Below are 15,649 nucleotides of genomic sequence, written 5' to 3'. Positions count from 1 at the left end.
GGCGGGTGTCATGTTTTGGCTGATAAATGTACTAAAATGGGAATACATGTTTAATTTCCTCTTTCAAATGGTAGCACAAAGATGGTTGACATAACTTTTATTAAAAAACATTTTATTTCAAGAAATGACTAAATAGTTTGACAACCCTGTTTGTAAGCTTTTCAATTATATCCAACTCAGCCATTTATATTTTTCAGTGATGAAAACAAGGATATCTCACGGTAGTGTGGGGTATGCAAAATGTGGTAACTTTCAGCACCTCTATCTCCTGAATGTTTTGGCATTCAGGTCCAAAAAGTAACTTTCTGACCACTTCTACTATGGGCAAATGTGTATGGAAAGTGTCGTTCAAATCAAAAGTGGTTCGGTCAAAAAGTGAATGACATCAAATGGAACAACCCAGTAATTAAACCCTGCTTTGCGTTCAAAGTGGAATTATTATTTTACCCCATAATGTCAAAGTGGAATTATATTTTTGTTGTTGTTGAAATTTTAACTAATTAATTAAAAACAAAAAACTGAAATGTCTTGAGTCAATAAGTATTTAACCCATGTGTTAGGGCAAGCCTAAATAAGTTCAGGAGTAAAAAATATTCTTAACAAGTTATGTAACTGATGTGAAAGGGCTAGCTAGTTAGCGTTTCAATCGGTGACGTCACTCGCTCTGAGACCTTGAAGTAGTTGCTCCCCTTGCTCTGCAAGAGCTGCGGCTTTTGTGGAGCGATGGGTAACGATGCTTTGTGGGAGGCAGTTGTTGATGTGTGCAGAGGGTTCCTGGTTCGAGCCCAGGTAGGGGCGAGGAGAGGGACGGAAGTTAAACTGTTACATTGATGCTGTTGACCTGGATCACTGGTTGCTGCGGAAAAGGAGGAGTTCAAAAGGGGGGTGAGTGTAACCGATGTGAAATGGCTAGCTAGTTAGCGGGGTGTGCGCTAATAGCGTTTCAATTGGTGACGTCACTCGCTCTGAGACCTTGAAGTAGTTGTTCCCCTTGCTCTGTAAGGGCGGCGGCTTTTGTAGAGCGATGGGTAATGATGCTTCGAGGGTGAATGTTGTCTGTGTGCAGAGGGTTCCTGGTTCGAGCCCAGGTAGGGGCGAGGAGAGGGCCGGAAGCTATACTGTTACAGTTGCATTGACTCCGTGTGCAATAACAGTGTTTAAAATGATTTTTGAATGACTACCTCATTTCTGTACCCCACACATACACATCTGTAAAGTCCGCCAGTCGAGCAGTGAATTCAAACACAGATTCAACCACAGAGACCATGGGGGGTTTCCAATGCCTCGCAAAGAAGGGCACCTATTGGTAGATGGGTAAAAAAAACAAAAAAAAACAGACATTGAATATTTTCCACCCAGTCACTACAAAGATACAGGCGTCCTTCCTAACTCCATTGCCGGAGAGGATTCACCTTTCAGCAGGATAACCTTAAACACAAGGCCAAGTCTACACTGGAGTTGCTTACCAAGAAGACAGTGAATGTTCCTGAGTGGCTGAGTTAAAGTTTTGACTTAAATATACTTGAAACTCTATGGCAAGACCTGAAAATGGTTGTCTAGCGATGATCAACAACCAATATGACAGAGCTTGAAGAATTTTAAAATTAATATTTGGGCAAATGTTGCACAATCCAGGTGACTTAGAGGCTTACCCAGAAAGACTCACAGCTGTAATCACTGCCAAAGGTGCTTCTACAAAGTATTGACTCAGGTTTGTGAATACTTATGTAAATTAGATATTTCTGTATTTCATTTTCAGTAAATTGCACAAAAATGTAAATACATGTTTTCACTTTGTCTTTATGGGGTATTGTCTGTAGATGGCAAAAAAACAACAGCAATTTAATCCACTGTAAGTCAAGGGGATATGAATACTTCCTGAAGGCAATGTATTTTCTATGCAAAAAAAATCGATGGAAAAGTTAATGGAAGCATCTCAAATAATACAATGTTTTATTTTTGCCAGCTTATAGTCAGAACATAGTATTAACATTTAAAAAACATTGTGACTTTGGGAATTGTCTATTGTTTAGAATGAGTCTGTTAGTGGCTGACCTGGAATCAGATGTAGCCGATGATGTCATTACAGATAATAGGCTGTCTGCTGCCAGTCTTCATGAGGGCAGTGAATTGATAGAAGTCTGTGTCTAGATCATGCAGGCCAGAGTGGGACTGGTGGAAGAAGGGGGACTGGCGCGGGGCAGGGGCCTGCACCCCTAGGGGGCAGGAGAGTCGTTTGGGGGCCATAGCTGTCCGACTCACACGAGAAGAAGAATCTGAGGACCTCATCCTCACTCTCTCCTCTACACTCTTTGACATGCCAGCTATTTTCCGCCTCATGTTGACCAAGAAGCCTCGAGCCAGTCTGCACCCAGAGCTGGGCTTCAGTTCTGCTGGTTCAGGGAAGTCCGGTAGGTCCATCCAGTTCTGTATGAGGTCAGCAAAGCTGTTGTCCCCCAGTACCAGAGGTTGTCTGTTCCGTCCCCGCGTCAGCAGCGATGTGGTCCAGTCCTCAGGGTCATTGGCCTCGAATGAGGTCCAACTCTCCAGGGATGCATCTGATGTGGATTTGGGTCGGACCCGGCCACTGGGGGCCAGGTTGGTGCGGAGGCAGGCAGAGGAGGACACCCGTACATTCCTGGTCCTCCTGAGCACCACGCCCTCGTCCTGCCAGGAGGCCTCAGAGTAGCCAGAGTCAAACTCTAGACTTTTCTCACTGCTGGGGGAGGTCAGACCCAGGCCAAGGCCCAGACCCAGCCGGCTGCCTGCATCCTCCTCCTCCTCCAGAGGACTGGCCAGACAACAGGCTGAGTCATAGGTGCTGGCCGTACTAGCGTCAGAGATGCGCAGGCGGGTACGGCGCTCCAGCTGAAGTGCCCTCTGATGGCAGGCTCGTGCCACTGCAGAGCGGTGGGCAGGGGTGATTGCAGGCGCAGCAGCAGGGCAGGTCCTTCTCAAATGCTTCAGGTCCTGCAGGGACCTCATCATGTAGTGCATCTGGTCCCGCAGGCAGCCTCCAGAGTCACGCAGACACAGCTGGGAGGGACAGAGAGTACACAGAGTCAGACACAGCTGGGAGAGACAGAGAGTACACAGAGTCAGACACAGCTGGGAGAGACAGAGAGTACACAGAGTCAGACACAGCTGGGAGAGACAGAGAGTACACAGAGTCAGACACAGCTGGGAGGGACAGTGAGTACACAGAGTCAGACACAGCTGGGAGAGACAGAGAGTACACAGAGTCAGACACAGCTGGGAGGGACAGAGAGTACACAGAGTCAGACACAGCTGGGAGAGACAGAGAGTACACAGAGTCAGACACAGCTGGGAGAGACAGAGAGTACACAGAGTCAGACACAGCTGGGAGAGACAGAGAGTACACAGAGTCAGACACAGCTGGGAGGGACAGAGAGTACACAGAGTCAGACACAGCTGGGAGAGACAGAGAGTACACAGAGTCAGACACAGCTGGGAGGGACAGAGAGTACACAGAGTCAGACACAGCTGGGAGAGACAGAGAGTACACAGAGTCAGACACAGCTGGGAGGGACAGAGAGTACACAGAGTCAGACACAGCTGGGAGAGACAGAGAGTACACAGAGTCAGACACAGGCTGGTACACACACACTATGACACATTACTATGTTCACTTAAAGAAAACAAAGTTAGTGGTTGAGTGCTATTCTTTTATTGTTGCAAATATTTTCTATTAAGCCGGTGAATAGAAAATCATATAATGCATGTTGTAAATAATGTCCAGCCTGCAGCAGATGTTTGATAGACTGAACATTCTTTATGAAGTCTGGTGAACTCTTTCTAATAAGCACACTGCATTTGTTGGTGACTATAATAGAGACCGGCTCTGTAGGACAGGCTCTGTAGGACAGGCTCTGTAGGACAGGCTCTGTAGGACAGGCTCAGACTTGCTGATTGGGTGACTGCTGCTATGTTTCGCCTGTATGAAAGAGCTACACCTCTTCTGTAATGTTGAACTTCCACAGCAACACACAGCCACAATAAAAAATACCCACGCTCTACCTGTCCTGCTCCTCACACCCTTCTCAGATACAAAACTGTATCACACCACACTTGACCAGTTTTCATATAGATCCACCCACACCAAATTTAATATCAAAGTTACCTCCCACCACACCTACTGTACGTTAATTTACTTCACCACACTTGTGCCTAAATGTGTGTAACACAACCATCATCCGCCCACACTATAATGTCTTTGAGGTTTTATTTTAACAATATTAAACAACAAGTCTCCCTTCTTCCTAACACTGCAATATAAAGCCTGAAGTCTTATGGAAATTATGGCTACTTTTCTGTAGGGGGATCTGCAGGGGATTGAGGTTTCTCTGATGTAGTTCAAGGCACAGCATGTAGGTATACTGGTGTGTGTCTCTTTAAGAGTGCTGTGTGCCTGCATATGAAAGTCAGCTGTGACATACTAAAGACCATATGCTCTAATTTCCTCTCCCTCTGATTCACAGGGACCCACTCTGATTGGTCCAAACCAACCAGTGAGCAGCGTCGGCTTACACTCAAAATCAAACAGGGTTGACCGAGCATAAAAGTGTGTGAACCACACAACATTACCTCTGAAGGAAAAAGGTGGGCTACAAAACATACACAACAAAACACACACACTGATACTTAAAAAAGTGGGATGGAAGAGTAAATCATGTAGCCCTGGCAGAGATTGTAACTGTTAGTTAAAAATAAAACATTGAGAGGATCCATTAACTCTTTTCATGTCAGTGATAATACAATACAACAGTCCCAAATGGCATTACAATAGTCATGATGGCCTGCGACCTTCACCTTCAAGCCCTTTATGGGGGGGGACTGATCTGACAATGAGGTGATAAATGTTTAGCAGACCGGAGGAGGAGAGACATGAAGCCCTCTGAGACACAGGTTAATGTGCCAAGACCTTCAGCCTCTGTTTGCTCTTTATGACAACATTATTAGATGCAGCAGGAACTTGAGTCCACAGCCACAACACAGGTTGTGTGGTACTCTCATATAGACACACCACTGCCTATAAAAGTCAGACTTAGATTAAACATTATAATTTAGCTATAGTATAATAAACTTCCTGCAGGGATGCAAAAAAAATTGTCCAAAAAGGACAAAGTGATTACACCATATCTACTTTCAAGAGTCAAGTTAAATACAACTAGGAAGGACATGATGATGGAACCCTTTCCATACAGAGAACATTTAAATCATCTCTAGCAAATTAAACAACCATATGCCTCCTAAATTTAGAACATATTAACAAACTGCTATTTGTTTGTTTACCCGACACATGGCATAGCCTGCAGCGGATAGCACCACTCAGCAGAGGCATTTGGGCATGGGCATCTATAGTCATTATGCGGGACAACGTCGTCTGTGGACAGAGCTCGTCTGTGGTCCCCATATGCTGGTGTATAATGCCATTATTTCAGGGACTGACAGTTAATTTAGTGTTTATAAATACATGGCGCCTATTTCATTTTAAATATGGTAGGCCTGTAGTTGATCTAATTCATTGTCGCTTTACGCACAGAATAATGCCAATTTGATAAGAATGTGCATAAACCAATTACAATGCCATTGTCCACTACTGTACTGTATTGCATGATAATCTATGCTTAGGTTACAGAAGGGAAAAATACTTACCATTTTATTTATTTAAGCATCACCGTCACAATTAACTCCTAAAATAGAAAAAAAAGAGGAGATTAATTCATGCACGTTTTAGTCTAGAAATACAGTAAGAGCAAAATCCTTCATAATTCTATAATTAGTCTGTTGATACTCACATTTGATATGGCACGTTGCATCCAGTTTGACATTAATCCCTAAAGGGTTGATATCTTCCCATAAAGTCAATTTCGCGCACAGCTGTTGGTATGAATCCTCGCGACTGAAGGTGCACGGTGAAGTTGTAGTGATTTTGTCCGTTTGGTTTCTCCAGCGTGCGCTCTCAAGCCAGTTATAGAGCGTCGCATCTCTGAAGCAGTGAAGCAGCCAATCAGAGTTTGAAATCTGATCAAGTGAATAGCTAGTCGCCACCTCTTTACTACACACATCTGTATCATGATCTTCTAGACATTCACACATCATGCGCTTGTCATCGGTGGCATAAATGTCATTTCAAATGGATGTTGTGTCACTGGCCTACACACACTACCCCATAATGTCAAAGTGGGACTATGTTTACGACATTAAAAAAAAATACTTTGTCATAAAAATGGTCGCTATGCATTTACTAAAACCATGTTTTTATCAATGACAGATGTGTAGAAATATTAGTGTTATTTTTTTGGTACTAAACATGCCCGTTTTTTATTTTACCCCTAGGGCATGCTACTTACTATAAATATAGATTGAGAAATTCTTCAGGCGTCTCTGAGGTCACGAGTTCAATTTGTCACGACGATTATTCTCTGGAAGACCCCTGTGGAACCAGCAATCCCAAATGGGAAACAGTTAAGTCTTTAAAGTATGTGAGGCTGCATTGTGCTTTTGACGATTATTTTAACTTGAAGCTATGCAAAGATTTTACGGTATTCCAGCAAATGGAACTCAATTCGCTGTTAAAAATTAAATCAGCCCTAAAAGAAATGTCAAAGCTGCCCTATATGTTGTGGAGGCTCCAACGGAATGTAATCTATAGTCTAAGTACATTAAACACATAGCTAAGTGCTTTAAGTATATTGCGCACAAACATTACTGAAATGGTTGAAATTACAGATTAATTCAATGTTTGAAAATTAAAGCACGAGGGCTGCCACAGGGATAGAAATGTATAGGGACACATTTGTCGCCATCTAGTGAGATATATGCTGAAAGCCACTGAGCAGGTGATAATCACTTACTGTCAATGGGTCGTCACCCATTTGCACCATTTTTGTCATGTATTGTTATTCAAGTCAGTGGGAAGGTGCCTGATGTACAACTGTTCACTGTTAATTGGACAAATCCAAATGTGATGGTCTGCTATTCATGTGCAGATGTTTTCATCTCATCAACCATGATGGGACCAGATCTGTGTAGATGCATCATATTCCCTGACATGTCTCAACCTGCTTCTACAACTTGTCCTTTTTCTGGAAGTGAGTAGTTCAACACATTTAGTCCACACATATTTTTCCATATGGTTCAAAATCCAACGTATAACCTAGTTCTCCAGATGCCTGACAACTCAGTCCTCCAATGCTTATTCTAATGTACTAAAACCAGCCCCAGCTACCTCAATGACATCTTGTAGTGTCCATGGGGCTGATTTTATAATGATGTGCCATGTTTGAATTAGGTAATTCACAAGATGCTTTTAGGGTCTTTTGGATGTGTTTTTATGAAAAGGGCCACTGCTTTCTATAAAAGCGTCCATCATCATTTAATGTCCATTAACAACTGCACACTTCCATTCTAAACCTGTTTATGTGTGTAATAGAAGCTGTAAATGCTGCTGCCTCTACATTTTGGATCAATTATGACTGTTTCGTTAAATGCATTAGGCCTAAGTAATTACACTGTGCCACTTCTTTTGAATGGGTTTGTGACCATTACTGCATTATGACCGATCGAAATGTGAATTCATTTTAGGAACATCCAGGCCTTTCTTTCTAATGTGTCAGCCAGTATACATGAATTAATATGCAGTTTTCATGTTTCCAATCTCTTTCCTGTTAATGTGATTGTTAGATAATAGAACATGTTATCAGTTCATCTTGATTTTAGGATCAGAAATGTGGCAAGACCAGGCAGAGTTGATGTGGTCATGTACTGCATATCTGAGGTGGAGTACATTGCATTCGGAAGGTATTCAGACCCCTTGACTTTTTTCACATTTTGTTACATTACAGCGTTATTCTAAAATAGATTAAATATATTTTTTTCATCAACCTACACACAATAAATACCCCATAATAACAAAGCAAACTGTTTTTTAGACATTTTTGCAAATGTATTAAAAATAAAAAACAGAAATAACTTATTTACATACGTATTCAGACCCTTTGCTATGAGACTTAAAATTGATCTCAGGTGCATCCTGTTTCCATTGATCATTCTTGAGATGTTTATACAATTTGATTGGAGTCCACCTGATGTAAATTCAATGGATTGGACATGATTTCGAAAGGCACACACCTGTCGATATCAGTGGCGATTTTAGCATGTAAATCTTGGTGGGGCAAACCAATTTTTTGGGGGGGGGATGCATGCCAGCAAAGCCACTACACAGCACAACACTAAAAAATACATTCATTGCACTATAACAAACGGTGCCCACAAACTGTTAGGGTCTACATAAAACTGTCCCAACAGCAGTCCCAACATCTTACCACTGCTACACCTGGCTATCAGTGGACCCTATCTGGCTATCAGCGGAGCCTATCTGGCTATCAGCGGAGCCTATCTGGCTATCAGCGGAGCCTATCTGGCAGCAAAACAGTTCATTCAGCCTCATTTAAATCAAATCAAATCAAATTGTATTGGCACATACACATGGTTAGCAGATGTTTTTGCAAGTGTAGCGAAATGCTTGTGCTTCTAGTTCCGACAGTATCTAACAAGTAATATCTAACAATTCCACAACAAATACCTAATACACACAAATCTCAGTAAGGAATGGAATAAGAATATATAAATATATGGATGATATAATATAATATACTGCCTTTTAAAAAAACATAGCTCATATGGCTGATTTGCTTAAACAAATGTGGTTTCTACTGACAATTGAGATGTACAAACTATGGCATAAGCGGATAAGAGGCAATCCATAATTTCAATTAAGACATTCATGAGGGAGCTAGGACAGATGTAGTCAATATAGCTATTTGTTCAGCACTTTTAAAATGTACTGCGACAGAATTCAGAACATGGGCCATTCTTGCAGTGTTCTCTCTGTACACCAAGTCCGAACCGTAGGATAAATAAAGGGGGCATATAAGCAGACAATGAAAGCTCTTACAATATTCGATGATTACATTTCTCTAAAACAGGTTATAGGCTACATGTGTACCACCAAGTCAGAACAGTAGGCAAAATTAATAGGGGGAATGATTACGATGAGGCACATGGGCTACTAACAGCTTACTACACAAAATACACTTAGTATTACTTTCTTAGCTACAATATACATATCTCCCTGGCATATTACATCATTTATGCAGCAGCATACAACACATTTTTGGACTCACCTTGTTGTGCTGTGCTCACTTGAACAGGAAGGTGGTGCGGCAGTCCTTGAGGGCACATTTTGTCATCAAATGTTGTCATCAAAGTCTGGCATTCTCTGGATTTATGGTGCTTTCAAGACAACTGGGAACTCTGAAAAACACTAGGTCGAATCATGATGACGTCAGTGATCTTCAGGTCGTAGCTCTAGAAAGAGGCTAGAGTTCCCGACTTACAATTCCGAGTTGGATGACCGTTCAAAACATATTTCCCAGTCAGATCTAGTTTTTTCCTGAGTTCCCAGTTGTCTTGAACTCACTGAAGTCAGATTTCCCAGTTCCGAGTTATCAGTTGTTTTGAGCACGGTAGAAATTATGCTGGATTTACAGCATGGCCAATGTTGAATGTTTATAATTTTAAGCTTGGAAAATAGACCCTTAAACCCAGAATTGGGACCACACACCCACTGCACTGAAAAGCAGACTTGTGATTGCTTTGCAATGCTTGCAGTTAGCCACTGATTCCTTCCTCATTGTTGAATTTGCGATTTTGTAATTTTTATGTCCAATGGCCAATGAGCACTGATATGTTTTATCTATAATTTCTCTTCATTATTTCTCTTCAAATGACAAGGATTAAAAAGGATTTGCCAGTAGATTGTCGACTTTATTCATGATGATGGCTGCTAGCTAAGATTTGATTTTGAAAGTATGATGTTGACATGATCAGTCCAATCAAAGCTACTGTAGATATACAATTTTTGATGCCATTTTATCTGTGGCCATTGACCTTGAGCCTTCTTGGATGGGCACTTCTAATGTAACTCTATGGCAGCACCCAAGGGGCTTGAATTTTTTTGCTCTACCCTTAGACTTTGCAGTGACATAGTGTCCCCATGAGTGACAGAACACTAAGCCAATCACACATACATATATACATATATAATATATACATATATAATAACACCGCATGTTATTGTTAATGGCTGCAGACCACGTAGACACAGATACAAAGTTTGGTAACAGAATGATATCCACCCGGCACAGCCAGAAGAGGACTGGCCACCCCTCATAGCCTGGTTCCTCTCTAGGTTTCTTCCTAGATTTTGGCCTTTCTAGGGAGTTTTTCCTAGGGAGTTTTTCCTAGCCACCGTGCTTCTTTCACATGCATTGCTTGCTGTTTGGGGTTTTAGGCTGGGTTTCTGTACAGCACTTTGAGATATCAGCTGATGTACGAAGGGCTATATAAATAAATTTGATTTGATTTGAATGATGGTTTGTGCTGTTTGTGCCGTCATCCTGTTACTACACATTGCAAGTAAATGTATTTTGTAAAATGTTCAGTGGAAATTGTCAGTGGAAATTGTTAAAAATTGTTCTTGTTGTATGTTCTTTTTTAAAACTTTGCATTCAAAAATTGGAGTTTCAGTGTTACTCTCTTACCGTGGAATTGCCCTATGCCAGCCATGCAAAAAATATGCACACTGAAAATAATTGTATAGATTTGCCTGCAACATTTTATAACTGAATCACATGGCACTTCGAAATAACTATTTTAGTATTCACATTTATCCAGAGATATTAGAGAGTAATCAGATAATTAGCATTTTGCTTCTAACAACGATCACACTCACAACCACCACCCCCACCACACAGGGGCGGATTTGGAGCAGAAATCGGCCCTGGCATTTCTACAACACTGGCCATTTTTTTCCCTTGATGCCCCCACACTGGCCCATTTTTTCCTCGATTTTTCCCGTGTCCCCCATTAATCAAATTAGCAAATCCCCCTCCCCAAGTTAGACAGGCCCCCTGGGCCAAATAGGGTCCAGTCCATCTGACATTTGCCAGAAATGCCAGATAGCCAATCCACCCCTGCCACCGCACCACAAGCCATAACACTCTTTTTCTTCCTCACATTCTAAAATCACACATATAATATGCCAGTATAATATATCAGTAGCCCTGCCCTATGTATTTCTGTTCTGTGCAATAACCTCATGCTGTATTTGTCGACACAAGCTCTGAATGTTCTGTTTAGTATTTAGAGCAGTGGTCACTGTGCTGTGGCTCCCTCTAGCGTTCATAGACCTCCCTGCATCTGTGTCTGTGTCAGAAAAGTACCCCTTCCAGGAGTGTGGTGGTGGAGTTTCAGGTGCAGAGCTCCAGTTTTCTCCCTACAGTCAACATCCTCTCTTTTCACCCCAGAGTTAGCAGTGTTTGAGACGCCCATCGTCAACCCTACTAACGTCTCTGGTATCTTCAATGTCCAGGTCGGAACAGACAATTTCGTCAAATATCAGTTCTCATGTCTCTTCAACCCTAACTCTAACCCTAACTCTAACCCTAACTCTAACCCTAGCCTGTAATCTACACCCCTGCTTAACCCTAACTCTAACCCTAACTCTAACCCTAACTCCAACCCTAACTCTAACCCTAACTCCAACCCTAACTCCAATCCTAACTCCAACCCTAACTCCAACCCTAACTCTAACCCTAGCCTCTAATCCACACCCCTGCTTAACCCTAACCCCTGTTTTCCACATGAACAAGTGAGACATTAGTGAAGAGAAATATTTTGTGACTAATATTGTGTACGTGTAGATAGTGTTGAATGGTTCTCTGGACTACGAGAAGGCCAGCAGGGTGAGTGTTTGTCAGGGCCTGGTCACTGCATCAGGCCATGTAGAGCAGACCTTCCATATCAGAGTGTTGGATGAGAACACGCCACAGTGTGAATCTCTATTCCAGCTGCCTGGTAACACACCCTCACCTCAATCACTACACGTACAGTATACACAGTGTTTACACAGTGTTTACATGGCTATCACATGTTTATTACAATGTTATTACAAGGGTCTAAGGTTCATGTATTGTTAAGAGGGACATTGTAATTTATTGATGGTCTGATGAGTGTTTGTGTACAGTTGAGGTTCATGTCCCAGAGAACCTGTTCCTGTGACTCTCTACACTGTCCTGGCCTCCGGCCCAGTCCGCAATGACACACTCTGTAATATACACACAACCTCCTTATTACTTTATGACCTCAACTGTATTACTGTACCAATATATAGTCCTATCATATTGCCCTTGAGCAAGGCAGTTAATCCCCATAACTGCTCCTCGTGCGCCGATGACATGGACATCGATTAAGGCAGGGGTTGGGTTAAATGCGGACGACACATTTCGGTTGAATGCAATTCAGTTGTGTAACTGACTAGGTATCCCCTTCCCCTTCCCTTTAGTACAGGTTTAGACAGTGAGTGTTGATACTTTTCCCGGTTTGTGTGTTTGTGCTGCAGTTTTCTATCAGTCCTAACCAACTCCAAAGAACCGTTTCACATCACTGGAGATGGCAGCATCATCTCTAGCAAACCCTTTAACTACTGCAGAGGACCAAGAGTGAGGGAGTGATATGGTTGATCTTTACGTATAATGGCAGGTTTTAAAAGTTTGTTTTATCAAAATGATTTCCTCCTCGTGTGATGTTGAACAGAAGTTGATGCTGTCTATGATTGTGAGAGACAGACAAGGGGTTAACTACACTGGGACAGTCAGGATCAAGATGAATGAGACCATGTCTTTTGAATATTTATCTATTATTTTGTTTACCTTTATTTAACTAGGCAAGTCAGTTAAGAACAAATTCTTATTTACAATGACAGCCTACACCGGTCAAACCCAGATGACGCTGGGCCAATTGTGTGCCACCCTATGGTGCTCACAATCACAGCCAGTTGTGTTACAGCCTGGAATCGAACCAGGGTGTCTGTAGTGACACCTCAAGCACTGAGATGCAGTGCCTTAGACCTCTGCTCCACTCGGGAGCCCTATCACTCCCATTTATATGTACATCATTTAACAGAGGCTCTTATCCAGAGCGACTTACGGGAGCAATTAGGGTTAAGTGCCTTTCACCTAGTCGGCTCAGTAATTTGAACCAGCGACCTTTTGATTACTGGTCCAACGCTCTAACCGCTAGGCTACCCGCCTCCCAGTCTTAAGAGGTTTCATTTCTAGGGTTTATGATACAATTTTGAGTTCATCAGATGTAGAAAGTGTGTTTAACCCAAATCTCTTCTCAGTGTAGTTTCCCAGAATCTTTGAAAACCAAGGACCCGAGGATATTATAGCCACTGTCAGCACTAACCCTGATGCACTCTACAGTTTTGTGAAAGATCTACCTTTCAAGATTACAATTGTCAAATTTTTATCTCCGATATTATGTCATGAAAATCAATGTTTTATAATATCCTCGATGCTTTGAAAAACAGAAAGAGCTGAATCCTAAATTATGTTTTCCACGTTTAACTGACATTTTCACTTAAATCTGTCTCTCTTCCTGTCTCTTGTCCTATCAGAGGATGGTACCATATTTAAGCTATGGTATTATACTGTATGGATACATGTCTGAAAGGATGTATTCTGTTATACTGTGCTAGATAAATGTACAAGGATGCATTAGCTCTTTGCCCATTCATCACCTCCACTTGTGGTTGGTACGGTCCACATCCAGGTCATAGTCCTCAGCCTGAACCCCCACTACATACACCTGCTGCTGTTCAAAGTCCAGCTCTCCACCCAGATACAGCTCCCCTGGAGAGAGAGAATAGGTCACTCTACAGGTTGGTACATGCAACATATGGATGGATGTTAACTGTTGGACTGTTTCTATGGAACCTAAAAATCTTAGGTGATGGTCCATGTGTGCTCAGCTGTGGCCTCACCTCCCTGAGGGTCCATAGTGAACATGGCCTCTCCTGAAGTGATGGAGTAGCGGATTATGTCAAAGGGCCAGTCTGTCTCTGGCCTCCACCGTCCCCACTGCCATACCAGGCCTGGTGCCCTCTGAGACACTGAAACCCACAGTCAGAAACCCTGGGTCAAACTTATTGACTGGGGTCACAGTCACCAGCACCTGGGCTGGATACAGATGAAAGGACTGGGTTACATCACTGCCATCATATGACCTTGATGTAACCTTCCACATAGACGATGGAGTACTGTGTACAAGACACACCCAGGGAACATGTGAGAGGAGGGGTGCCTGTGTCTGTAACCAAGATGGTGGCCTCATACTGGAAGTTATTGGCGGCTATATCTGCAGAGTCATAGTCTAGAGTGTTGTTCACCCTGCAGGAAGATTCACTTGATTTATCAAGACACAACATATTTTAAAAGCACAACAATACACACTAATAGTAATAGAACATCAAATGTTATGCATTGTGTCCTTATCAGGTTTACCTGGAGCTGTCCACTGATTCAAAGCAGTTCTAAAGTAATTCAGCTAAGACCATACGTCCCAATTATCTCCAACCTTTGTCCAATAACACAGATCATCATTGATCATTAGGTTGTGGTCTGACAGGGATAATGATGGTGGGTATGAAGTAGGCCATACAGTCTCGGTGGTCATTCATCTGTAGTGAAGGAGATCAGACTGTATGAAGTAGGCCATACAGACTCTGGGTGGTCATTCATCTGTAGTGAAGGAGCTCAGACTGTATGAAGTAGACCATACAGAATCTGGGTGGTCATTCATTTGTAGTGAAGGAGATCAGACTGTATGAAGTAGACCATACAGACTCTGGGTGGTCATTCATCTGTAGTGAAGGAGCTCAGACTGTATGAAGTAGACCATACAGAATCTGGGTGGTCATTCATTTGTAGTGAAGGAGATCAGACTGTATGAAGTAGACCATACAGACTCTGGGTGGTCATTCATCTGTAGTGAAGGAGATCAGACTGTATGAAGTAGACCATACAGAATCTGGGTGGTCATTCATTTGTAGTGAAGGAGATCAGACTGTATGAAGTAGACCATACAGACTCTGGGTGGTCATTCATCTGTAGTGAAGGAGATCAGACTGTATGAAGTAGACCATACAGACTCTGGGTGGTCATTAATCTGTAGTGAAGGAGATCAGACTGTATGAAGTAGACCATACAGACTCTGGGTGGTCATTAATCTGTAGTGAAGGAGATCATACTGTATGAAGTAGGCCATACAGACTCTGGGTGGTCATTCATCTGTAGTGAAGGAGCTCAGACTGTATGAAGTAGACCATACAGAATCTGGGTGGTCATTCATCTGTAGTGAAGGAGATCAGACTGTATGAAGTAGGCCATACAGACTCTGGGTGGTCATTCATCTGTAGTGAAGGAGATCAGACTGTATGAAGTAGGCCATACAGACTCTGGGTGGTCATTCATCTGTAGTGAAGGAGATCAGACTGTATGATGCTTGTCTAGTCCTAATGACCACCATTACTCTAACACTATAGACCCGTGTCCTCTCTACGCTGCCTCCCCCTGAGTCAGGCTTTTAGGCCCTGCAGTCCACACATGACTTCACCCAAGTTTCTTCGGACCATGTAACATAATCAGGAAAAAACTATGGACCCAAGTTGTAGTGGTTAAAGTCATGGTCACATAATGTGGAAAACTCCTGAACATAGACC

General features: G+C 42.5%; 1 protein-coding gene and 1 long non-coding RNA gene across 2 annotated transcripts; one reads left to right on the top strand and one right to left on the bottom strand.

Annotated features, from left to right (window-relative positions):
- Positions 1 to 1,926: 1,926 nt before the first annotated feature.
- On the bottom strand, positions 1,927 to 6,013 carry LOC115150539 (PAK4-inhibitor inka1-like). Its single transcript, XM_029693947.1, has 3 exons — positions 5,820 to 6,013; positions 5,677 to 5,714; positions 1,927 to 3,036 (listed from the first exon to the last, which is right to left on the bottom strand). Exons 2-3 carry the CDS (start codon positions 5,677 to 5,679, stop codon positions 2,062 to 2,064), a joined length of 978 nt encoding a protein of 325 aa, XP_029549807.1. The 5' UTR covers positions 5,680 to 5,714; positions 5,820 to 6,013; the 3' UTR covers positions 1,927 to 2,061.
- A 317-nt stretch (positions 6,014 to 6,330) lies between these two features.
- Positions 6,331 to 13,789, top strand: LOC115150538 (uncharacterized). The gene is made up of 3 exons (XR_003867122.1): positions 6,331 to 6,502; positions 7,014 to 7,115; positions 13,702 to 13,789. It is a non-coding gene; the product is annotated as an uncharacterized LOC115150538 (long non-coding RNA).
- The last annotated feature ends 1,860 nt before the right edge of the window (positions 13,790 to 15,649 follow it).

The sequence above is a fragment of the Salmo trutta genome, chromosome 16 (assembly GCF_901001165.1).
Source record: "Salmo trutta chromosome 16, fSalTru1.1, whole genome shotgun sequence".
NCBI lineage: Eukaryota > Metazoa > Chordata > Actinopteri > Salmoniformes > Salmonidae > Salmo > Salmo trutta.
This window is presented reverse-complemented; position numbering and strand designations above follow the sequence as displayed.